The 26,926-nt window shown below is 44.0% G+C and overlaps 1 protein-coding gene across 1 annotated transcript in view; it reads right to left on the bottom strand.

Moving 5' to 3' along the window:
- Positions 1 to 3,429: 3,429 nt before the first annotated feature.
- Positions 3,430 to 26,926, bottom strand: part of LOC144688362 (potassium channel subfamily K member 9-like) — a 58,353-nt gene continuing 34,856 nt past the window's right edge. The window contains exons 2-3 of the mRNA XM_078554828.1: positions 3,778 to 4,337; positions 3,430 to 3,696 (exon numbers count right to left, since the gene is read on the bottom strand). Of these exons, the coding sequence (XP_078410954.1) occupies positions 3,430 to 3,696; positions 3,778 to 4,337 (827 nt within the window). The remainder of the gene's footprint in view (positions 3,697 to 3,777; positions 4,338 to 26,926) is intronic.

Raw genomic sequence — 26,926 nt, 5'->3', positions numbered from 1 at the left:
CATGAACCCACAACCCTCTGATTCAAAGGCGAGGGTGCTATGAACTGAGCCACAGCTGACACCTCTACAGCCCATGGAAGGAGTATTGCGGCCTGTCAGACTATTAATCAGCCCATGCATTCTCCCACTACTTCACAACAGCTCAGGTGTTCAGCCCTGTTGAGCTCAGTCCAATTCCTGAAACTGTCACTATTAATCTAACTGGACGAAATGAGAAAGATTCCCACCCTCCAAATTACTTTTGATTTCCTCTGTTTGGTGGTTTGGTTGGTGGATGGGTGTGCACCGGACATGAGAATGCAGATTTTAGATTTTAGAAACTTACATTTAAAAAAAGCTGTTCTGCATTTGAAACAATGAGAATGAACTCTGTTCTAAGGGGAGGCCTCTCTGTAGCCTTCTCATTGCATTATTCAATTTCTTAGACGATTAATCTTCTGGATTGTCTTGTTTGCCTGGGTTACAGACAGTTATAAACCAGCATTGTAAATTCTAATCTGGCAGGAATTGGGCTGGTGAAAATGGCACTTTTGAATTACTGACTGCAACAGAGCCACTTGAATTCAGCATCGCTAGATCATGCTGGACTTAGTAATGTTAGCAGACTCATTAAACCCACAACATATATAAATACTCATGCAAAAAGGACTTATTTTTTTATGGCAATATTAAAAGTGGAATTATTTATAACTAGAACCTGGAAACAGATTACAGTGATAATGTTATCCAAGCCCCACTTCATTTCCAGTCTGGAGCCCTGTCTGAGTTCCATCTTTTCTTTTTTCCTCAAGTTCTGCAAAATAAACCTATGGACTTTAACTTCGTAAAAAATCCGGTCTTGGAATTCTTGGTTCGCGCACTTCCTCAATTCTCCGAGTTCCCTCCCAGTTCGGCCTTGCTGAACTGATCGGATACACACTGCCACCACTAAACCCCTCATCACCCCACTGTCTGACGTTGTGCAACTGGTATGGTCATCTCCTGAAGATTTAAACTTGATCTTTAAGTTTCTCTGCTAATATAACGTTGCACTGTTCTGTTTTAATCAAGTGATTTATTGATTGAAAATAAACAAACAAATTAATGAGTTAAAATTGCAGAGTAGAATTTTATGCAAGGTTGTTAACGCGAGTGTTACCAGGAGAAATTCAGCCCCAAATGGGATGGAGTCACTTTGTGTGATGTTAAATTACAAACTTACATATGAATTCTGTTAGCCCTCAATCATGACTCGGGCATCCTTTGGTTTGCATTAACCAGGTTGACACCTCCGTTAGAATAGCAGGCTATCACTATCAACATCCTGGGGGTTACCTTTGACCAGAAACTGAACTGGGCTAGCCATATAAATACTGTGGTTACAAGAACAGGCCAGAGGCTAGGAATCATGTGACAAGTAACTCACCTCCTGACTCCCCAAAGCCTGTCCACCTTCTACAAGGCACAAGTCAAGAGAGTGATGGAATACTCCCCGCTTGCCTGGATGAATGCAGCTCCAACAATGCTCAAGAAGCTTGACACCATCCAGGACAAAGCAGCCCACTTGATTGGCACCGCATCCACAAACATTCACTCCCTCCACCACCGACACACAGTAGCAGCAGCGTGTACCATCTACAAGATGCACTGCAGGAATTCGCCAAGGCTCCTTCGACAGCACCTTCCAAGCCCACAGCCACTACCATCTAGAAGGACAAGGACAGCAGATAGATGGGAACACCACCAACTGGAAGTTCCCCTCCAAGTCACTCACCATCCTGACTTGGAAATATATCGCCATTCCTTCACTGTCGCTGGGTCAAAATCCTGGAACTCCCTCCCTAACAGCACCATGGGTGTACCTACACCACATGGAGTGCAGCGGTTCAAGAAGGCACCTTCTCAAGGGCAATTAGGGATGGACAATAAATGCTGGCCCAGCCAGCAATGCCCACACATCCCACGAACGAATTTAAAAAATTCTCGCAAGTGCACAGGTTGCTTTTAATTTTGTCTGCCTGGTGAAGATGTGTCAAGGGATGGGGTTAAAAGTTCAGCAGTGGTTACTTACTTATCTGCCCCTGTGGATTCCTGCTTGCCACCATATTGCCCTTTGGAACTTTCACTGGGGCCAAGGCACCTACCTGATTCAGGTGGGAGGCTCGTCGACCTGGGCATGTCGTGAGCGTGAGGGTGAAACCTCTCCGACATGTGTGAGACACCCCACTCCCTCCCCAAGGGGAACTGTAACAAAATACAGGGTAGATGATACACTGTTGTCACTCTGCTCTCTAAAGCACTGGTGCTTATAAAGAGGAACAGGACCGGAGAGGGGAGTGCTCCTTTGGGCTCTGGGAGAATAACATGGGTCCCTGACTCTGCAATATATCCCTACTCTCTACGCCCCACCCACCTTTGGACCAACTTGTCTACCATCCATGTTACTAATCTGGGGGTTGGTGATCTGTGGTAAGACATTGAGCAGGCAGCTTGCCTGATGCATACGAATGAGGTATTCTTTAAAAACCTGGTGCCTAAGGCTGACTGGAGGCTCACTGCAACGATTCCGCCCCACCCCAGAGCCCCCCAGCCCCACCCCCTACCACCGCCTCCCTCACCTGTGTCCCTCTGTATTGTAGCAGAGCATCATGTCACCCCTAGGGGTTGTTTCAGGAACAACGCAGGGACTGCACAACCTGGCAAATCCCTTGAGGATTCTAATAACAACATTACTCCACAGGGCTGAATCTATCACCTCTTTGTCTCCACAGGAAGTCCAGCCTTATGCAGAGTAAACTTGTGTCTAGATTTTGTCGTTTTTGTTGTTACTATTGTTGCAGCATTAAATTCAGAGACTAGACGTCAACAGTCACGTACAAAGAGCAGATTGCTTGCGAGGACCAGTATTTTGCAGCAGCCCTCCGTGAAATGTTTGAGAAATTGAATACTTTGGACATTACAACATGCAGCCTGGTGGCAAGTTCAAAGTGCGTGCCGGACCCTGGGGGACTCGTGCCTTCCCGTTGGCAAGACCAAATCATCAGCTCCGGTCACACCCAAGGCAATCTGATAGGTTTGGAGATTGAGGGAAATCCAAGTGAAAAATGGATTATTCCCAGATCCACGTTGTCTGAACAGGCAATCAAATTCTGGCTGCATTAACGTTTGTCTTAACCTGTTTTTGAAGTACAAAGAGTAGGGTTCACACCTGTGACTCTCGGTTAATTCTGGAGCCATGTGTCACTCAGACATCTTTGGAAGGCTTCACATGTTCTGACCATTCTCTCAGGGCTTCTCCATTCACCCAGTAGCCCAGACGAGCTGTTACTGAGCTTTGGTGTGCAATAGCCATGCTTGTTTTTTGGCACTGGTTGCCATGCTGCTGCTGCTGCTGCCAATGCAATGAGCGTTTCCACCGAGCAAACTCCAACTAGTGCACATGCAGTGGGCTCACACTGACCTCCGACGGGCTCGGAGGTGCTGGCTGAAGGGGGGGTATCCAAGGGAGGTGGTGCTGCCAGGGGAGGAGAAGACAAAGTTCTCTCGTGCACTCCACGACATCTCATCCACCTTGAAGGAGATGGAATTGAAGTAAACTGGGTTGGTATGGGCACTGAAGGAGCCATGGTGGAAGCCAGTGGGACTTTCACAGTCCTGAGATCTATAGCACATACAGGAGCAAAGAGAACCAACATCTGAGACAGGTTCTGGTAGACTCTCACGCCTTATCTCCACCTCCCCCTCCATCAGGGGGATCAGATTACTCCTACTCTGTCCTTCCTCCAGGGGCAATAATACAGTGCTCCTGCTCTGAATGTCCTCTCCGATGGTCATAGCCGCGTGGTCCCTATTCCCAGCACGCTCCTCCGCATCTCTCTTTTCATCTTCTGAGTTCATGGTGAGGAACCTCAACACCACCAGGTTCAGGAAGGCTCCAATCACAGTCAGTCCAACGAGAATATACATGAAACTGAATGCCACATAAGGAGGCCTCTTCTGTAGCGCTTCATTGTTCTGTAGAGCCACAAAATCCCCAAACCCAATGGTGGTAAGAGTTATAAAGCAGTAATAATATGCATGGAAGAAGGTCCAATCCTCAAAGTGTGCGAATGCTGCTGCTCCAATGCACAGGGTGCCCAGGCATGAGAAGAAGCCAACAGTTACCATGTTCTCCATGGAGACTTCAGTCTTCTTCATTCCCAGGCATTTCTTTATTTTCTTCAGCAGGTATCTAACAAAGGTGTTCATGCGTTCTCCCAGACTCTGGAACATCACTAGAGTCAGCGGGATCCCCAAGACTGCATAAAACATACAGAAGGCTTTGCCAGCATTGGTGCCTGGAGCTGCGTGACCATAACCTGTATCAGAGCAAAGAGAAAAGACCTGTTAGCACAATTTAATATGTATAATATGTGCACACCACAGTTTCTTCAATGGTTCAGCTAGTTAATGTACTGTAAACAATACAAAACAGAATGATCTTCAGGTTAGAAAACAGTATGCACTGTTAGCCGATCTCACAAATAGTTATCCTGATGCTCCTCAGCTAATGGGGGCTTGAATCAGTCAGAATTCTTGCTCCATGTCCCTATCTAATGAGCCAGTTTGGAGTTTGGTGAGGATGTGACCACAAGAACAGGAGGAGGCCATTTGTCCCCTTGAGCCTGTTATACTATTCAGTTAGAACATAACTGACCCCAGGACGTCCTGTGGTGCAGTGGGTAGCGACCCCGCCTCGGAGCCAGAAGCTCCTTTTTCTCCTTCAAGTATTTATCCAATCCCCTTTGAAGCTTGCTATAGAATCTGTATCTGACACTCAAATTCCAAATCCTATAACCACTTGCTGCACAAAATAACTTATCCTCATGTCTCCTCTGTGGTCCTTTTGCCAATCAGCTTAAATTTGTGCCCTCTCGTTATCGATTCTTCAGCTTTGTAAAAGGTTTGTCTTGATTGACTCCATTTAAACCCTTCATCGTTTTAAATAGCTCTATTAAATATCCTCTTAATTTTCTCTGCTCTAAGAACAACCCCTCTCATCCCCACACCAAACTTTCTAATATAGGCCGGCACATGAAACATTACTGCTGACAGAGCCTCACTGGCAAATATCAGCTGGTCTCCGACAAGATGGAAGACAATTCACAAAGCATGTGCTACCTAAAAGGAAGATTAATTTACAAATTGAGATTTTTCATTTGGAAAACGCTGAATAAAATAGCTATCGATGTTGCCATGAGTTACTATGAGAGACGCTCTAACACTTTACTTGCTATTGCTTTCTGATTTTGTGAAATTATTACATCCAATTGAAGTGGATTTGGGTATTTTTAACACACTTACGTAGTAATTGAACTGATCATTGTAACAAAAATACCACTGCGAGAATAAAATAATACAGTTGAGATCTGTTGTAACTGTTGTGTCTGATTTAACAGCTCTCTAGAGACAGAAATTCTGTTTAATGATTGTGAAAAGCACCTCGAGACAGTGTATGGTTTCATAGTTTCATAACATTATTCATTTGTCATATAAATCAATTTCCTTTTTCCAATTTCCTCTCAGTTGCTTCATCCTCTTCTTCAAGCTTTCTGACAGGAACAGTTCTAAGCCGCTATGATATCCAAGTGACAGTTACTCACATAGGAACACATGATAATGATGGCTGTAGGCTGTTCTGCTGTGGGATGCATCACAGCTGAAGATTTCCCTGTCCTCTTACACCCATCACTTCTTAGGTGACTTTACTCTTCCCTAACCCCTCCAGTCTTCCCAAGGTAGTGAAACCAATTGTAGACCCCAAATTGTAGCTCACTGGCTGAGACAGAGCAGAGACGCTGACCCAGGAATTGGGCATAGGTAGCAAGTGTCTGGGTTGTGACTGTATGGGAACGGTTTTAATGGATGAGTTGATCTTTTCCTGGCTTAAGTTTTTGCATGCTCACAACTTCCTAACACTTGTCTGTGTCTCAGTTCCACTCCTGACAAACATCCATTAAAGCCATCCTGGGAACACTTACCACACCATTTAAGAGAGGTTTAAAAATCTCTGCAGGTGACAAATTACAGCCTGCAGTCAAAAATATTGAGAGCTAGGGTTTACTCTGTGCTATTAGATGCCGCATTCTGGAGAGGTTGATGCTGCAAGGTATTTTTTAATACATTCATGGGATGTGGGCATTGCTGGCTAGACCAGCATTTATTGCCCATCCCTAAATGACTTTGTTCAGAGGGCAGATAAGAGTCAACAATTGCTGTGAATCTGGATCTGGAGTCACATATCGGGCAGATCAGGTAAGGACAGCAGATTTCCTTCCCTAAAGGGAATTATTGAACCAGATGGATTTTATTTTTATAACAATCAGCAATGGTTTCATGGTCATCATCAGAGTTTTAATTCCACATTTTTATTGAATTCAAATTTCACCGTTTGCTGTGGTGGGATTTGATTATGTGTCCCCCAAAGCATTACTCTGGAATACCAGTCATTGGCAATACCACTATGCCACCTCCTCCCCTTCATCACAAGGGGCACAGCTGATTGAAAAATAAAACATTCGTAAAGGAATGAATGAAAAATGTTTATTTACACATCACCTGTTCATGACCTCAGGACATCCTAAAATGCTCCACAGCAGCCAATTAAATCCTTTTGAAGAGTAATCATTGTTGTAACGTCAAAAACACAGCAGCCAATTTATGCACGGCAAGCTCCCACAAACAGCAATGAGATGATGGCCAGATCATCTGTTTTAGGGATGTCTGGGGATAACTATTGTCACGAAGGAGAGAAAATTGCCCTGCTCTTCTTCAGATAGCGCCACAGGATCTTCTAAATCCACCTGATATAGGGCACACTGGGTCTCAGTTTAACATTCCCCCGGAAAGAGGGCACCTCCGACAGTGTAGCACTCCCATGGTACTGCGCCAGATTGTCAACCTGGTGCAGTTAAGTATCTCGAGTGAGATTTGAATGCACAATCTTCTGACTCAGAAATCATAAAAGTGTTACTCCCTGAGTCACAGCTGAAAAGTAATGAGTGGGAAGTTGAAATACATTCTGAAAGGTATCTGAGCTCCTAGTTATAAATGTACTGTTATATAAAAACAAAAAGAAAGATTTGCATTTATGTAGCACTTCTCACAACCACCGGATGTCCTTTTTTAAATTCATTCATGGGACGTGGGCTTCGCTGGCTGGGCCAGCATTTATTGCCCATCTCTAGTTACCATTGAGGAGGTTGTGGTGAGCTGCCTTCTTGAACCACTGCAGTCCATGTGGTGTCCCAAGGTAATGAAACCAATTGTAGACCCCATACTAGCTCACTGGCTGAGACAGAGCAGAGACGCTGACCCAGGAATTGGGAGTAGATAGCAAGTGTCTGGGTCGTGACTGTTTGGGAACGGTTTTAATGGATGAGTTGGTCTTTTCCTGTCTGAAGCTTTTGCACATTCATAACTTCCTAACACTTGTCTGTGTCTCAGTTCCACTCCTGACAAACATCCATTAAAGCCATCCTGGGAACACAGGGTGTGTTGTTAGGGAGGGAGTTCCGGGATTTTGACCCAGTGACAGTGAAGGAACGGCGATATATTTTCAAGTCAGGATGGTGAGTGACTTGGAGGGGAACTTCCAGGTGGTGGTGTTCCCATCTATCTGCTGCCCTTGTCCTTCTAGGTGGTAGTGGTGGTGGGTTTGGAAGGTGCTGTCTAAGGTGAATTCCTGCAGTGCATCTTGTAGATGGTACACACTGCTGCTACTGTGCGAAGGTAGTGGAGGGAGTGAATGTTAGTGGATGGGGTGATAAACAAGCCGGCTGCTTTGTCCTGGACGGTGCCGAGCTTCTTGAGTGTTGTTGGAGCTGCACTCATCCAGGCAAGTGGAGAGTATTCCATCACACTCCTGGCTTGTGCCTTGTAGATGGTGGACAGGCTTTGGGGAGTCAGGAGGTGAGTTACTCGTCACATGATTCCCAGCATCTGACCTACTCTTGTAGCCATAGTATTTATATGGCTAGTCCAGTTCAGTCCAGCCAATGAGCTAGTTCAGTTTCTGGTCAATGGTAACCCCCAAAATGTTGATAGTGGAGGATCCAGTGATGGTAATGCCATTGAACATCATGGGGCGATGGTTAGATTCTCTCTTGTTGGAGATGGTCATTGCCTGACACTTGCGTGGTGTGAATGTTACTTGCCACTTGTGAGCCCAAGCCTGGGTATTGTCCAGGTCTTGTTACATTTGGACATGGACTGCTCCAATGTCAGAGGAGTCATGAATGTTGCGGAACATTGTGCAATCATCAGCGAACATCCCCACTCCTGACCTTATGATGGAAGGAAGGTCATTGATGAAGCAGCTGAAGATTGCTGGGCCGAGGACACTACCCTAAGGAACTCCTGCAGTGATGCCCTGGAGCTGAGATGACTGACCTCCAACAACCACAATCATAACATATGAACATAAGAACTAGGAGCAGGAGTAGGCAATTCAGCCCCTCGGGCCTGCCCCGCCATTCAATACGATCATGGCTGATCTCATTTCGGCCTCAACTCCAATTTCCCGCCCTCTCCCCATAACCTTTCAACCCATTACTAATTAAAAATCTGTCTATCTCCTCCTTAAATTTATTCAGCGTCCCGGCATCCACTGCACTCTGAGGTAGTGAATTCCACAGATTCACGACCCTTTGAGAAAAGTAATTCCTGTTCATCTCTGATTTAAATCTACCACCCCTTAGCCTAAAACTATGGCCTCTCATTCTAGAATGCCCCAGAAGGGAAAACATCTGCTCCACGTCTACTTTGTCTATCCCCTTTAGCATCTTATACACCTCAATTAGATCTCTTCTCATCCTTCTAAACTCTAGCGAGTATAGACCTAAATTGCTCAATCTTTCCTCATAAGACAAGCCTCGCATCTCTGGAATCAATCTAGTGAACCTCCTCTGATCCGCCTCCAGTGCAACTACATCCTTCCTCAAGTAAGGGGGCCAGAACTGTGCACAGTACTCCAGGTGCAGTCTCACCAATGCCTTGTACAGTTGCAACAACACTTCCCTATTTTTATACTATATTTCTTTAGCAATAAATGCCAAAATTCGATTTGCCTTCCTTATTACCTGCTGTACCTGTATACTAGCTTTCAGCGATTCATACACGAGGACACCCAGATCCCTCTGCACTGAAACATTCCGAAGTTTCTCTCCATTTAAATAATAAGTCGCCTTTTTATTCTTCCGACCAAAATGGATAACCTCACACTTATCCACGTTAAACTCCATCTGCCAAATTTTGGCCCATTTACCTAACCTGTCCATATCCATTTGTAAATTTCTTATTTCTTCATTGCAACTTACTTTCCCACCTATTTTGGTGTCATCTGCAAAGAAAACGCTGAAAACACTCAGCAGGTCTGTCAACATTTGACAATTCCGTCTGTGGGTAGAACAGAGAAGTTACCATTTCCTTACGTTATGCAGACATGAAGTGAAAGAAAAGCCAATATGGAGACCAGTCTGTGAGCGCGTAGCACCCAGTGGCCTATCTGCTAGCTGGAAAAGCGCCTGTTACACCATGTGAGTGTGAGGACTTGTGCAGTGGTTATATTACCAGACTAGAGGCCTGATCCAGAGATTTAAAAAAAAAATGCTGGAAATACTCTGTAGGTCAGGCAACGTTTAAGGAGAGAGAAAGAGTGTTAATGTTTCAGGTCGATGAACTTTCATCAGAACTGATGAAAGATCATTGACCTGAAACAATAACTCTGTTCCTCTCCATAAGACCATAAGACATAGGAGCAGAAATTAGGCCAATCGGCCCATCGAGCCTGCTCCGCCATTCCATCATGGCTGATAAGTTTCTCAACCCCATTCTCCCGCCTTCTCCCCGTAACTTTTGAAGGTTGGAGAGTATCCTCAATGTGAAGATGGGACTTTGTCTCCACAACGACTGGGCAGTGGTCACTCCTACCTATACTGTCATGGACAGATGCATCTGCGGCAGGCTTACAGCCAATGAAATGAAGCGACTGTTGTAACGTAGGAAGCGTGCCAACCAATTTGCGCACAGCAAGCTCCCAGAAACAGCAATGTGATAATGACCAGATTTCAGCACAAGAGCCTAGGCTGACATTCCAGTGCAGTACTGAGGGGCTGCTGCACTTTCAGAGGTGCCATTAAACTGAGGTCCTGTTTGCCTTATCAGGTGGACGTAGAAAAACTTCGGGCAATATTTTGAAGAAGGGCAGAAGAGTTCTCCTCAGTGTCCTGGATAATATTTACCCCTCAATCAACATCACAGAAATAGATTTGGTCATTATCACCATGCTGTGTGTGGGATCTTGCTGTGTGCGAATTGGCTGTTGCATTTTCTGTGTTACAACAGTGACTGCACTGCAAAAGTACTTCACCAGGTGCAAAACACTTTGGGACGTCTTGAGATTTACAAAACCACTATAGAAATCCAAGTCCTTCTTTTTCTCAGAAACATTTCAAAGGCCCTACAGATGCGATAACACATTCTGCTGTTACGCAGGCACAAATTTCATGCGCAGCAAGATCAGAAACAGCAACTGTTTTGTGGTGTGTCTGGGGTCTAGACGGGTGTTTTGGGGGTTGCCTGTTCTCCCAAAGAAAGCTGCTCGAGTCTATAGTTTCCCAAAACCATTACTCTTTATTTACAGCAAGTATTTACACATTTGGGCCTCTACACGAGGATGGAGCTTCTCCTCCTTCCAGATCTTTCTTACTTCTCAGTCATGTGATCTGACATCATTATTACATCAGCCTCATGTATGCTTTGGATGTTAACCCTTTACTCTACATCATCAAAATAAACAGCCAATTAATTGGTGATTTCCTGTCGAATTGGATGAGTGAGGGTGGTTGGCCCAGTCACCAGGAGAACTCCCTGAGTTGGGCTTCAGGAACTATCTGATAGGGTGAGATGAAGAGGTGCATGAGGAGGCTTGTGTGCAGCATAGACCAATCGGGCCGAATTATTTTTTTATTCATTCACGTGATGTAGGCTTTGCTGGCTGGGCCAGCATTTATTGCCCATCCTTAATTGCCCTTGAGAAGATGGTGGTGAGCTGCCTTCTTGAACCACTGCAGTCTATATGGTGTAGGTACACCCACAGCGCTGTTAGGAAGGGAGTTCCAGGGTTTTGAGAAGGAATGGCCTCTTTCTGTTCTGTAAATTCTAAGTAAGCCTCCCCACTGATCTAGATAGATAACATGACATTTATTTCACTGGAAACTCATCAAATGATCAGCTCTCATCAAAGGCATCTCAGGAATCACACCATCAGCCTTCCCTTCAATTATTTTACCAGTTTTCATATTGGATTATGATATAGTTTCACAGTTTTGTTATTCTAGAACATCAGAAGATACTGGAGCAACTTGAGCATTCAAGGTCAGAACTTCAGCACAGACCCTTACTTTCAGGAGAAGAGGCAAGAAAGGTAAAGAGGGAAAAACGTAAGAGTGTAAGGACAATAGTAGGCCATTCAGCCCCTATAGCCTGTTCCACCATTCATTTAGATCATGGCTGATCTGTACTTCAACTACATTCTGTAACATAATAGTTATGTTAGTGGACTAATAAACAAGCAAACTTGAACTAATGATCTTGATGGCATGAGTACAAAACCCATCTTAATAGCTTGAGAAATTTAAATCCAATTAGTTCAGTAAATTGGAATAGAAAACTGTTATCAATAATTGTGACCATGAAACTATGGGTTGTCGTAAAAGCCCATCTTGTTCACTAATGTACTTCAAGGAAGGAAATCAGCCGTCCTTACCCAGTCTGACTGATACATGACTTCAGACACATATCAGTCCTGATGAAGGAAGGATCATCAGCCTGAAATGTTAACTCTGATTGTCTCTGTGCATGCTGCCTGACCTGCTGAGTATTTCCAGCATTTTCTGTTTTTAATCCCCAGCAATATGAATTTTTTGTATCCAGGAAGTATCACCATCTTCTCAAAGGGAATTAATGATGAGCAATAAACCTTCTGGCCAGTGATAGCCACATCCCACGGACAAATTAAAAATTAATTAGCCATTTAGCTCCTTAGCCCTTGATATCCAAATCTTGTGAAAGCCCCACAACCTCAGTCTTCAAAGATCTAATTGATCCGTAACATTTTGGGGGTGGAGAGTTCCAGATTTAATTGAACGTTTGTCTGAAAATTGCTTCCTGATATCACTTCTGAATGGCCCAGATTTTGTGCCCCCTGGTTCTGGACAACTCCACCAAAGGAAATAGTTTCTCTCTATCCACCCTATTGAATCTTTTTCTTATGTCAAACACTTCAATCAGATCACCCCTCAATTTCCTTTACCGAAGAAAATTCAGGATCATTTTCTGCAACCTCGTGATTTAACCCTTTCATCCCAGGTATCATTGCGATGAATCGGCCCTGCACCTCCACCAAACTCATTATATCTTTCTCCCTTCTAATGGTTATCACAATTCTCACTCTATAACACATCAAGCATCTCACCCCAGTTTCTCTTAGCTACTCTCTTCCTTGCTATGGTTCTTACAATCTGTGTCTGTATTCCTGATTCTTGGTTTGTTTACTCTCATATCCTATGTTCTCCCTTCCTTATCAACTTTTTGGTGGCCCTTGTTGGTTTCTAGACACTCTCAATCCCCAGACTTGCTACTATTCTTTGCAACATTATAACCTCTTCTTTTAATCTAATACTACCTGTAACTTCCTGAGTGGGCAGGGGATGGATCTGTCTTGCTGAGTTTTTGCTTCTGAACAGAATGTATTTTTGTTGAACACTTTGAATCCTTTCTTTAATGTTTCCCATTGTTTATTTACGGCCACAACTTTTAGTCTATTTACCCAATCAACTTAAGTCAGATCTCCTCTCATACTTATGGGGCAGGATTTTACCGTCGGCGAGCAGGGATGGGGCCCACTCGCCGACGCATAAAATGATGCGCGGTGATGTCGGGCGGAACTCCCGATGTCACCGCGCCCCATTTAAATTTTCAGGAAGGCGGGAGCGCAGCAAAATCAGCTGCGCGTCCGCTGACCTGTCAATGGCCAATCGAGGCCGTTGACAGAGCAATTATAGTAAGTAGTGGACCTGCCCGACCAACCTTAGGTTGGCGGGTCGCCCAAGAGCCCCAGCGGGAAGTAGAAAAAGCAGCACACCTCATCCACAGGTGGGATGAGGTTTCGTGTAGGGTTTTAAAAATTTTAATAAAGCTTTTTTGGAAATTATGGACATGTCCCAACTCATGTGACATTGTCACATGAGGGGGACATGTAAGGGAATTTTTTTTTTCTATTTTTAATATTTTTGAAAGTAGAGATGATCTCCCTGAGGCAGCACTTAGCCTCAGGGAGATGTGCGCTCTTCCATGCGCATGTGCGAAAGAGTGCACTCTCAATTTTAGGCATTCCCCCCACCGTCCGCACAGGGAGCACATAGCGCTTCCCTGTGGACATCACGCTGGGTGGGCCTTAATTGGCCCACCCACGTAAAATGGCACCGCCCCTCCAATCGGGAGCACCGATCGGAAGCACACCTGCACACGCCCGCCCATCAACTCCCCCCCACCCAAAGGGGGGAAAATTCAGCCCCCTGGAGTTTACTTTGTCTATGTTTAAGATTCTTGTTTATGGTTAGGGTATATCACTTTCAAACTTAACATGGAAGTCAATTGCTTTATGATCACCAGTTCCCAGTGAATTATTTACTTTGAGATTACTAATTAGTCTTGCCTCATTACATAATACTACATATAAAATAGCTTTAGGCTTACTGTGAAGGATTTTGTATTCAAATAGTCTTTTGGTAGTACAGAAATTTTCATCTTGCAATAAGTATAAATTGTTGTTTTTTCCCCTTAGATCGGTATTCTTGCAAAGTGTCCTGATGAGTGCAAGATGAAAAGCTTCGGCATGTCTCTTTCTTTCAGCAAGGTTTTGTATTTCCGGATTGTTTCAGTGGGGTTTCTGGGTGGAAAGCCAAGGACCACAATTCCCGGTATGCCTGGGAGCGCAGGTACAAATGCAGAGAGCAGCAGGGGGATGAGCCACACATGCTCCATTCTAACTTTTCTTTGGCAGCAGCTCGGGTGAGGCTTGAAGCATTTTTCGCTGCAGGCTTCAAGCTGCGAGCGTGGTTCACAATGCGTTCAGTTCCAGTGGCGGCTGAAGAGCATTGGCCTCCAGGCCGCCCCCCCCTCAGAACAGAAGCTGAGGCGCTCAGACACCCTGACAGCAGCGCCCACCTGCGAAAGATGGCATGAAAATAATGACCACGGGTCCAAGTCTTTGTGCCACGAAAGCGAGCCTACAGTGATAGGGAGTGAGGAGAGAGGGAGAGGAGGGTCAGCTCCGTGCAGCTGAAGTGCCTCCATTACCTCTGTGCTGCTCATGGGGTTGGGGCTCCGGGAAGCCCAGGAGCAGCGTCTGCTCAGTGCAGCTGAGAGTTGGGGTTCAGGAAAGATCAGATGTGGTGTTTGCCTGGTGCAGATGGGGAGAATGGGCCTTGGGAAGCAGAGAAGCAGTATGTTGGTAGCAGCATGGCTGAGGGGCTGAGAGTGTGTCTTTGTTTAAACATTGGAGTGTAGCCTGGTCAACACAGGGGGACACAGGCTCAGAAGCAGGTCAGCTCAGATAGATAAGAAGACCAAGGAGGCTGGGTCTGGGAGCAGATTGGAGAGATCTGGAATTGTGTGCCTTTTGGGTGTGGACGGTACCTGTGCAACTCAGGTGGAGTAGAGATGCTTTTGGCTGGGGATCAGACTAGGTCTTTGAAGGAGAAGAGCTGAAATCTCCTTGTAAGGAAGATGGGGGAGAATCACAGAATCACAGAACCACACAGTGCAGAAGAGGCCCTTCAGCCCATCGAGTCTGCACCAACATGTGAGAAACACCTGACCTTCCTACCTAATCCCATTTACCAGCACTTGGCCCATAGCCTTGAATGTTATGACATGCCAAGTGCTCATCCAGGTACTTTTCAAAGGATGTGAGGCAACCCGCCTCCACTACTCCCCCAGAGAGCGCATTCCAGACCATCACCACCCTCTGGGTAAAAACGTTTTTCCTCACATCCCCCCTAAACCTCCTGCCCCTCACCTTGAACTTATGTCCCCTCATGACTGACCCTTCAACTAAGGGAAACAGTTGCTCCCTATCCATCCTGTCCATGCCCATCAATCTTGTACACCTCGATCAGGTCGCCCCTCAGTCTTCTCTGCTCCGACAAAAACAACCCAAGTCTATCCAACCTCTCTTCATAACTTAAATGTTCCAACCCATGCAAAATCCTGGTTAATCTCCTCTGCACCCCCTCCAAGGCAATCACATCCTTCCGATAATGTGGTGACCAGAACTGCACACACTAATCCAGCTGTGGCCTCACCAAAGTTCTATACAACTCCAACATGACCTCCCTACTTTTGTAATCTATGCCTCAATTGATAAAGGCAAGTGTCCCATATGCCTTTTTCACCACCCCGCTAACATGTCCCTCCGCCTTCAGAGATCTATGGACACACATGCCAAGTTCCCTCTGTTCCTCAGAACTTCCTAGTGTCATGCCATTCATTGAATACTTCCTTGTCAAATTACTCCTTCCAAAGTGTATCACCTCACACTTTTCAGGGTTAAATTCCATCTGCCACTTATCTGCCCATTTGACCATCCCATTTATATCTTCCTGTAGCCCAAGACACTCAACCTCACTGTTAACCACCCGGCCAATCTTTGTGTCATCTGCAAACTTACTAATCCTTGCCCCCACATAGTCATCTATGTTGTTTATATAAATGACAAATAATAGGGGACTGAGCACAGATCCCTGTGGTACGCCATTGGACACTGGCTTCCAGTCACTAAAGCAGCCTTCTGTCACACACTCTCTGTCTCTTACAACTAAGCCAATTTTGAATCCACCTTATCAAATTACCCTGTATCCCATGTGCATTTGCCTTCTTTATACGTCTCCCATGTGGGACCTTGTCAAAGGCTTTGCTGAAATCCATATAAACTACATGAACTGCACTACCCTCATCTACACACCTGGTCACCTCCTCAAAAAATTCAATCGAATTTGTTAGGCATGACCTCCCTCTGACAAAGCCATGCTGACTATCCTTGATCAAACCTTGCCTCTCTAGATTCTCTCCTTCAGAATTTTCTCCAATAGTTTCCCTACCACTGATGTGAGACTCACTGGCCTGTAGTTCTCTGGCTTATCTCTACAACCCTTTTTAAATAGCAGAACCACATTAGCTGTTCTCCAGTCCTCTGGCACCTCCCCCGTGGCCAGCGAGGAATTAAAAATTTGGGTCAGAGCCCCTGCGATCTCCTCCCTTGCCTCCCTCAGCAGTCTGGGACACAAATCATCCGGACCTTGAGATTTGTCCACTTTTAAGACTGCCAACACCTCCAATACCTTGTCACTCCCTATATCAATTTGCGTAAGAACCTCCCAGTCTCTCTCTCCGAGATCGATACCTTCATCCTCATTCTCTTGGGTGAAGACGGATGTGAAGTATTCACTCAACACTCTAGCGATGTCCTCAGGCTTCACCCATAGATTGCTTCCTTGGTCCCTTATGGGCCCTACTCTTTCCCTGGTTATCCTCTTCCCATTGATATACTTATTGAGTATCTTGGGATTTTCCCTACTTTTACCAGCCAGAGCTTTCTCATATCCTCTCTTTGCTCTCCTAATTGCTTTCTTAAACTCCACCCTGCATTGCCTGTACTCCACTAATGCCTCCGCTGATTTGCTTCCCTTGTACCTGCTAAAAGCCTCTCTTTTCCTTCTCATCGTATCCTGAACATCTCTGGTCATCCATGGTTCTCTGGGCTTGTTACTCCTTCCTATCACCCTAGAGGGAACATGTTGAGCCTGTACCCTCCCCATTTCATTTATGAACACCCCCCACTGCTCCTTTGTAGATTTCCCCACAAGTAACTGTTCCCAGTCTACCTTGGCCAGATCCTGCCTTATTTTACTAAAATCCACTCTCCCCCAATCCAAAACATATTTTTGCAACTTGTCGATTTCTTTGTCCATAACAAGCTTAAATTGTACCATGTTGTGGTCGCTATCACTAAAATGCTCACCCACCACCACCTCAGCCACCTGTCTGGCTTCATTCCCCAGAATTAGGTCCAGCAATGCACCGTCCCTTGTTGGACCCTCTACATAGTGACCTAAAAAGTTCTCCTGTACACATTTCAAGAAATCCACTCCATCCAAGCCCTTAACACTATGTCTATCCCAATTAATGTTGGGAAAGTTGAAATCACCTAATATAATTACCCTGTTGTTATTGCTTTTACACACCTGCAGTGGCATAGTGGTATTGTCACTGAACTAGTATTCCAGCGAGCCGCAGTAATGTCCTGGGAGCCCAGGTTTGAATCCCACCACGGCAGGTGTTAAAATTTGAATTTAATAAAAAATCTGGAAATAAAGGTCTGATGATTACCACAAAACCATTGCTATTGTTGTATAAAGTCATCTGGTTCACTAAGGTCCTTTAGGGAAAGAAATCTGCTGTCCGACGTGTGACTCCAGACCAATCCAGCAATGTGAAATGCAATTAGGGATGGGCAATAAGTGCTGGCCTGGCCAGTGACACCCACATCCCAGGAATGAAAAAAAAAGTTTTAAAGAATTTTTGTGACTAAGAGCGATGACTGATGTCTGGGTGGGTTGCTGAGAAACTTATGGGGTCTGCCTTTGTGGTATCTCCCATTTATGTGCAGTTTGTGCTGTGTTCAACCTGTTAATTCATGTTTATGTCATCTTAATTCTGGATGTTAGAGAATAAGATAGATAATGCTGACTGTTTGCCTCATTGAATTTTGTACGGTAACATTTCTTCTGTTGGTTGTGGCTTTCTGTGGCTTTATTCTTTTTGTCAGCAACTGGTATTTCAACTTTTGTCTACTTTACAACAAGGGTTACTGGACCCTAACCAGATCGTAACAAAAATCAGGGTCTGGTCCGGATCGTAACAAACTTGGGAGTACTTTGTGGGGTTTCGAGTCCACAGATGGATACAGGTGCTGGAACATTCTCACAGTGAATTTTACTATAATTATTGAAAAGCAGAATAGCTTTGTCAATTGCTATGACTTTTCTGCAAAGGGAATATTTATCCCCGAGTGATTTGTAACAATTAACCAAGGCTAGGCTAATAGCATTCGTAGAAAAGTCAAAGTTAGTTCAAAGCAGGGGCTAAAGATCAGACATGATTGAGGTAATTGCACAGCGTTTGTAATTCGAAGAAGAAAAGCCTGACTCAGGTAAGAACACAGCATAAGTTGGCCAGAATTCAGTTGCAGTTGAAGTAGCTTGAACAAGAAAAAGAGATGAGGCAGCTTGAGATAGAAAGAGAAATGCAAAGACTTGAACTTGAACTCCAGGAAGAGAAGTTAGCAAGGGAGGAAAGAGATAAGGAAAGAGAGTTTCAAAGAGAGGGGAAAATCAGACAGCATGAATTGGCTAAAGGAAAGCTTAGGTTATGGGGTGAAAGAAAGGCTATTATATAAGTCAAGTCCCACTCCAAGCCTCGACATAACAAAGAATTTGAGTATTGCTGAAAAAAGAGACTTTTTTGCCAAAGCTTTTCATCTTGCACTCATCAGGACAAATCGCAAGAATGCCAATGTCACGGAAAACGATGTATTAATACTGTATGAGAAGAGAGGGCTGATTAGTTGGCAAGTGGACTTTGATTGGTAGATATGTTGCCATGTAGTTTCTTTCATTTTTGTTAAGCTCTTGTAAATCTGTAAATACCATATGTGTAATTGTGAAAACTGAAAAGGTTACATGTACAATATCCTTTTTGTTAGAAAAGTTTATGATGATAAGCGCTTGTTGTAAAGAAACTGTAAAGTCATTGTGAAGGAACCTTCACTATGGTGAAGCTTGCTTTTACCCAAGGGGTCACGTCTGGAGGATTTTGTATTCCTGGGATTTTTCGGTGGGTTTTCGTAGTCGAGGGCTACGATTCCCAGCATGCCTTGGGATTGCAGTGCAGGCACAGAGGTCATCAGGGGGATGGGCTGTGCATTCTCTGTTACAGTTTCTCTTTGATGCTGCTTGGGAATATCTTGAAGTTTCTTTTGCTGGGGGCTTTGAGCTGAGAGCTTGGTTCACATTGCGTTCAGTTCCTGTGGTGATTGGACAGCATCAGCCTCCAGGCCCTGCCTCAGATCTCAGAACCTGAAATGCTCAGTCATCCTGACAGCAATGTACACGTGTGAAAGATAGCATGCAAACAACAACCACGGGGTTGGGGTTTTACAGTGGGAAAACAAGCCCACCTGACAGGGACTTGAGACCAGATGGAGAGGAGAGTTGGCTCCATGCACCTGAAGTGTTGCCATTAGCTCCATGCTGCAGAGGGGGTTGGAGCTCAGGGAAGCCCAGGTACAGTATTTGCCTGAGGCACCTGGGGAGATTGGGGCTCGGGGAAGCCCAGGAGCAGTTAGTCATAGCAGCATGGTTGAGGAGCTGGGACTATGCTTGTGTTTAGACTTTGGAGTGTAGTCTGGCCAACACAAGGGGACACAGTCTCAGAGGTAGGTCAGGTCAGCTGGAAAAGATGCCCATGAGGCTGGATCTGGGACAAGATCTGAGAAAGATCGGGAATAGTGTGTCCTTTTGGTGATGATTGTACCCATGGAACTCAGGAGCTGCTGTCAGCTGGGGATCAAACTAATTCTTAGGAGAGGTGCTGAAATTCTTCATGAGGAAGACAGGGTTTTAATGAATTGTTCTGATTCACGGTGATATGGGTTGCTGGGAGATGTATGGAATCTGTCTTGGTGGTGTCTGTAATTTAATGTGGAGTTTGTGGTATGTTTGACCAGTTTGCCTGTTAATTCATGCTTACCTCCTGTTAATTCTGGATGTTAGAGTATAAGAGAGATAGTGTTGACTGTTTGCTTTGCTGATTTAAGTACAGTAACATTTCTTTTCTTAAAACCATGGAATCTTGTGGCTTTTATTCTTTTAGTAAGTAACTGGGGTTTCAAATTTTTGCATACTTTGCAACAAAAGTTACTGGTTCCAAACTGGATCATAACTAAATTTGGGGGTCTGGTCTGGGATCACAACACTAGTTGGTTCCACAATGCATTGCTCCGGGAAATTAGCACAAAAACATTCAACAAACTCATCTTCTAGACCACCCTTGCCAATTTGATTGGACCAGCCTATATGAAGATTAAAGTCTTCCACAATTATTACATTACCTTTGTTACACAATCCAATAATTTTTTTGTTTCATGCTCTACCCAACAATATAACTACAGTTAGGGGTTTTATAAACTACTCCCAACAGCATTTTCTGACTCTTGCTATTCCTAATTTCCAGCCATACCAATTCTACTTCATGATCTTCTGAGCCAAGATCATTCCTTATGTCATCGTTTACTATCATGGTTATTCCTTTGCTCTTCCGACTGTCTTTTTGAAATATATTTGGAATATTCATTCTTCACCTTGGTTACCATGCAATTATTTATCCCTACATGTGCCACTAGATCATTTATCTTATTGTGGCTGCTTTGTACATTTGGATAAAGAGCTTTTAATTTCATTTTTTTACTACTATTCCCTGCATGGACCTTACTCGCTGATGCACAATTACTGTTAAACTCTCTGTCCCTTCTTGTCCCACTCTGCTCAGCTTTACCCACACTGCTACACCATCCTGCTGCCCTTTAGAAGGTGATGCTGAGCCACCTTCTTGAATGCAGCCAAGTGGCTCACGAGGTCATTAGGGAGGACGGTTAAGAATCAACAAACCTTGCTGTGGGTCTAGAGTCACATGTAGGTCAGACAGGGTAAGGGCAGCAAATTTCCTTCTCTAAATGACTTTTTTTAAAAATTCATCACGGGATGTGAGTGTTGTTGCAAGTCAGCATTTGTTGCCCAGCCCTAATTGCTCTTCAATAAGTTATGGTGAGCTGCTTTGTTGAACCCTTGCAGCCCATGTGGTGCAGGTACATCCAGTGCTGTTAAGAAGAGAGTTCCAGGTTATTGACCCACGGTCAATGAAGGAATGGCGACATAGTTCCAAGTCAGGATAGTGAGGACAATAACTGTAGCTTGCATTTAGGAGTCCAGTACCATAGTGGTTATGTTACTGAACTAATCATCCAGAGCCCTGGGCTAGTACGCCTGTACAATAACAGTGGTTTGGTACAGACTTGGATGGGAGCTTGTGGGTGGACGTGCTCCCATGCGGCTATTGCCTTTGTCCTTCTAAGTGGTGGAGGTCATGGATTTTGAAGGTGTTGTCGAAGGAGCTTTGGTGTTGATGAAGCAGCTGAGGATGGTTTGACCTATGACACTACTCTGAGGAACTCCTTCAGTGATGTCCTGCATGTCCTGAGATGATTGACCTGCAACAACTACAACCATCTTTCTTTGTGCTAGGTATGACTCCAACCAGTGGAAAGTTTTCCCCCTGATTCCTATTGACTTAAATTTTGCCAGGGTTGCCACACTTGGTCAAATTCTGCCAAGATGCCAAAGGTAGTCACTCTCACCTCATCTCTCAAGTCCAGTTCTTTTGTCCATGTTTGGACCAAGGCTTTAATAAAGTCTGGAGCTGAATGGCCCTAGCAGAACCCAAACTGAGCATCGGTGAATAGGTTGTTGCTGGGTATGTGCCACTTGACAGCACTATTGACGACCCTTTCCATCACTTCGCTGATGATCAAGAGTAGACTGATGGGATGGTAATTGGCTGGGTTGGATTTGTCCTGCTTTTGGTGGAAAGGAGATACCTGGGCAATTTTCTACATTGTTTGGTAGATGCCAGTGTTGTAGGTGTATTGGAACAGCTTGGCTAGGGGCACGTCTAGATCAGAAGCACATTAGAAAATAAGATAGATTTTTACAGAAATGCCAGTAGTTCATGATGACTATTGGTGATACCAGCTTTTTAGTTGAGATTTATTTAATTCATTGAATTTAAGTTTCATAGCTGCAGTGGTGAGATTTGAGCTCTTGATCACTACTCCAGGCCTCCAGGTGATTCGTTCAGTAACATAACCACTATGGTACTGTACTCCTAAATGCAAACTACAGTTAATGTACCGGCACACTGCAAATATCCTTGCTCAACTTGCAACTTGGAATAGCAGTTAGATATACCTTCCACTGAAGTCTGTGACTGAAAGGGATTTAAAGATCAGATTTTGGTATCTTGCATTAAAACTATCCAGGCAGGTCAATACTATAATAAAGGCAAAATACTGCAGATGCTGGAAATCTGAAACGAAAACAAAAAATGTTGGAAAATCTCAGTAGGTCTGACAGCAGTCATATGGACTCGAAACATTATCTCTGTCCCTCTCCACAGATGCTGTCAGGCTTGCTGAGTTTTTCCAGCATTTTTTGTTTCCGTTTCAGGACTATACTATAGTTGGCTTATTTCTTTAAACTGGTTGTTTTTTTAAAAAAAAAATGCTAGGGTTGGGTCAACACATTCCTTCAGGTGCAGTTGTACTGACAATCTGCAGATATCCTGGCTACGCATCAGCGCAAAAAAATGCCTGCATTACTTAAAAAGTCAAGTGCTTAGTTGAGACCCACATACATTAAAAAAAACTTGTATTTGTGTAGCACCTTTAAAATAGTCAAACCTCCCAAGATGCGTCACAGGAACATGGGGAGATGGTGATGTAATGGTAATGTCACTGAACTAGTAATTGAATGGCCAGTGGGTTCCAGGGCAGATGGTGGAATTTAAATCCAGTTAATAAAATTATAAAATTATAATTAGAATTAGAATTATAAAGCTAGTCTGAACAGTGACCATGAAACTATCATCAATTGCTGTAAAAAACTATCTGGTCCCTTAGGGTAGGAAACCTGCCGTGGTCTACACATGACTCCAGAGCCACAGCAATATGGTTGACCCTTAAATGTCCTCTGAAGTGCCCCTTGCAAGCAACTCAGTTCAGTGATGCCCACATTCCACACATGAAAGAATAAAGGAAAATTTGGCATGGACCCACTTAAGGGGATATTGGGGCAGATGACCAACACCTTAGTTGAAGAGGTAAGTTTTAAGGAGCAGCGTATGTGCCAGTTGGTAGCACTCTCACCTGTGTCACAAGGTGAGGTTGACGCCCCACTCCAGGCCTAGGTTGACGTTCTAGTACAGAACTGAGGAAATGCTGCACTGTTGGAGGTGCCATCTTTCAGATTAGAATTTAAACCACAGTCCTATCTACCATCTAAGGTGGACATAAAAGTTTGAAGAGGAGCAAGTTTTTATTTGTTCTTGGGATGTGAACATCACTGGCAAGGCCAGCATTTATTGCACATCCATAGCTGTCCTTGAGCAAGTGTTGTTGAGCTGCTACAATGGAGTAGCTTGCTAAACCATGTCAGAGGGCAGCTAAATGCCAATCACATTGCCATGGATCTGGAATCACAGACCAGGCAAGGATAGCAGATTTCCCCTAAAGAACAGAAGTGAACCAAGTGAGTTTTTGCAACAATTCAGTAGTTTCATGATCATTATTAACAAGACTGGTATCTTATTCCAGATTTATTAATTAATTGAATTAATTTATTAATTAACTGAATTGAATTCAAATTCCCCAGATGCCAAGGTGGAATTTGAACTCATTCTTCAGAACATGAATCTAGGCCTCTGGGTTTCGGAAACATTACCACCTCTGAGGAGCCTGTTAGCGTAATCAATTTTAACTTTCAACCAACACCACTAAAAACAAATGATCTGATCATTATCACATTGCTTGTGGGAGCTTAGAGTATATAAATTGGCTGCCACATTTCCTCCACTATCACAATGACTACATTTCATCAGCATGAAAGCACTTAGGGATGTGCAGGATGTGCTACGTGAATGCAAGGCTTTGGGAGTCAATTCCAGAGCACTGGGGCCTCGGCAGCTGAAGGCTCGGCTGTCAATCTTCCTTGGGATCATCATGCACTGTTTCTCGCCTACACTGGGCACATTAGAACTTTGGGTGGGTGTGATACAGCAATAATAAAAATTAGTGAGAGGCTGACATTAATCAAAGCAACCTGAACACACATGGTAGGGATAGAAGATACCACTCTGGGTTCAGTAGCTACAGTATAACTGTGATTATACGAACCTTTGAAATAGGAGCAGAAGTAGGCCATTCGGCCCATCAAGCCTGCTCTGCCATTCAATAAGGTCATGGCTGATCTTCTTGTGTTTCGATTTCCACATTCCCATCTACCCCCGATAACCTTTGATCTCCCTGCCTAACAAGAATCTATCTACCTCCACCTTAAAGATATTCAATGACCCCGCCTCCACCACCTTCTGAGGCAGAGAATTCCAAAGCCACACAACCCTCTGAGAGAAATAACTTCTCCTCATCTCTGTCCTAAAAGGGCGAACCCTAATTTTAAAACAGTGCCCCCTAGTTCTGGACTCACCCACAAGAGGAAAAACTCTTCCACGTCCACCTTGTCAAGACTGTTCAGGATCTTGTTTACTTCAATCAAATCACCCCTCGCTTTTCTGAACTCCAGTGGAAACAAGCCCAGTCTGTCTAACCTTTCCTCATAAGACAACCCACTCATTCCAGGTATCAATCTAGTAAACCTCCTCTGAACCGCTTCTAATGTATTTACATCCTTCCTTAAATAAGGAGACCTTAACTGCACACAGTATTCCAGATGTGGTCTCACCGATGCCCTGTATAACTGAAGCCAAACATCCTTACTTATATATTCAATTTGTCTCATAATAAAGGACAGCATTCCATTAGCCTTCTTGTACGTGACATTTAGAAAGTACAGGGAGTAAGGAAAAGGTGGAGGGGTGTCTCTGTTGATTAATGACATTAGCACATTAGAGAGGGATGACCTAAGTTCAGGAAACCAGGGTGTAGAAGCAGTTTGGGTTGAGGTGAGAAATGATAAAGGCAAGAAGTCACTTGTGGGAGTGGTGTACAGGCCCCCTAATTGTAACTACACGGTAGGACAGAGTATAAAAGAAGAGATAATGGGAGCTTGCTAGAAAGGTACAGCAATAATCATGGGGGATTTTAATCTACATTTGGACTGGAAAAATCAGATGGGCAAAGGTAGCGTAAATGAAGAGTTCATAGAATGTTTTCAGGATAGCTTCCTAGAACAGCACGTTCTGGAGCCAACCAGAGGGCAGGCTATACTAGACCTGGTATTGAGCAACGAGATAGGATCAACTGATAACCTCCTACTGAAGGCACCCTAGGTAGCAGCGATCATGACATGATTGAATTTTACATTCATTTTGAGGGAAAAACGAGTGCATCCAAGACTAGTATTTTAAATCCTGGAACTCCCTTCCTAACAGCACTGTGGGTGTACCTACACAACATGGACTGCAGCGGTTCAAGAAGGCAGCTCACCACCACCTTCTCAAGGACTGGCCTAGCCAGCAAAGCCCACACCCCACGAATGAATAAAAAAAAACTTAAATAGGGGCAATTATGAGGGCATGAAAGCAGAGTGTGCTAAAGTGAACTGGCAAATGAGGTTAAGGGATATGTCAATAGAATTTCAGTGCAGACATTTAAAGGGGTATTTCAGAATACACGGAATATATACATTCCAATAAGAAAGAAAAATTCTAAGGGGAGGGCCCACCATCCGTGGTTAACTAAAAAAGTTAAAGACAGTATCAAACTTAAAGAAAAAGCATATAATTATGGAAAGATGGGTGAGGTCAGAAGATTGGAAATAATATAGAGAACAGCAAAGAACGACAAAAAGATTAACAGGGAGGCAAAAATTAGAGTATGAGAGAAAGCTAGCTAGCAATATAAAGATGGATAGTAAGTGATTCTATAGATATTTAAATAAGAAAACAGTTTACAAAGTGAGCGTTTATCTTATAGAGAGTGCATCTGGGAAACTGATAATGGAAAGTAGGGAGATGGCTGATGAATTAAGCAGGTATTTTGCTTCGGTCTTCACTATAGAGGAGACAAGGAACATCCTGGAAATAGCTACAAATCAGGAAATGGAAGGGAGGGCGGAACTCAAGAAAGTTACAATCACCAGGGAAATGGCACTGAGCAAATTGTTGGGGCTGTGGGCTGACAAATCCCCAGGTCTAGTTGGACTTCACCCTAAGTCTTGAAAGAAGTGGCTAGTGAGATAGTTGATACATTGGTTTTAATTTTACAAAATTCCCTAGATTTGGGAATGTTCTATTAGATTGGAAAATAGCAAATGTAACTCCTTTATTCAAAAAGGGAGAGAGACAGAAAGCAGGAAACTATCGGCCAGTTGGCCTAACATCTGTCATAGGGAAAATGTTAGAAGCTATTATTAAAGATGTTATAGCAGGGCACTTAAAAAAATTGAAGGCAATCAGGCAGAGTCAACATGGTTTTGTAAAAGGGAAATCACGTTTAACCAATTTATTGGATTCTTTGAAGGAGTCACATGTGCTGTGGATTAAGCGGAACTGGTGGATGTACCATGCTTAGGTTTCCAGAAGGCATTTGATAAAGTGCCACATCAAAGGTTATTGCAGAAAATAAAAGCTCATGGTGTAGGGGGTAACATATTGTCCTGGATAGAAGATTGGCTGGCTGGCAGAAAGTAGAGAGTTGGCATGAATGGGTTTTTTTTTCTGGTTGGCAGGATGTGATGAGTTGTGTGCCACAGGGATCAGTGCTGGGGCCTCAACTTTTTGCAATTGATATAAGTGACTTGGATGAAGGGACTGAAGGAATTTGCTGATGATACAAAGTTAGGCAGGAAAGTAAATTGTGAAGAGGATGTAAGGAGGCTACAAAGTGACACAGATAGGTTAAGTGATTGGGCAAAGATCTGACAAATGGAATATGAAGTGGGCAAATGTGAAATCGTTCATTTTGGCAGGAAGAATAAAAAGGGAGCTTATTATCTAA

Source organism: Cetorhinus maximus, chromosome 13 (assembly GCF_964194155.1).
Source record: "Cetorhinus maximus chromosome 13, sCetMax3.hap1.1, whole genome shotgun sequence".
Classification (NCBI taxonomy): domain Eukaryota; kingdom Metazoa; phylum Chordata; class Chondrichthyes; order Lamniformes; family Cetorhinidae; genus Cetorhinus; species Cetorhinus maximus.
The sequence above is the reverse complement of the archived record's forward strand: the minus strand, read 5'-3'. Positions and strand labels throughout refer to the sequence as shown.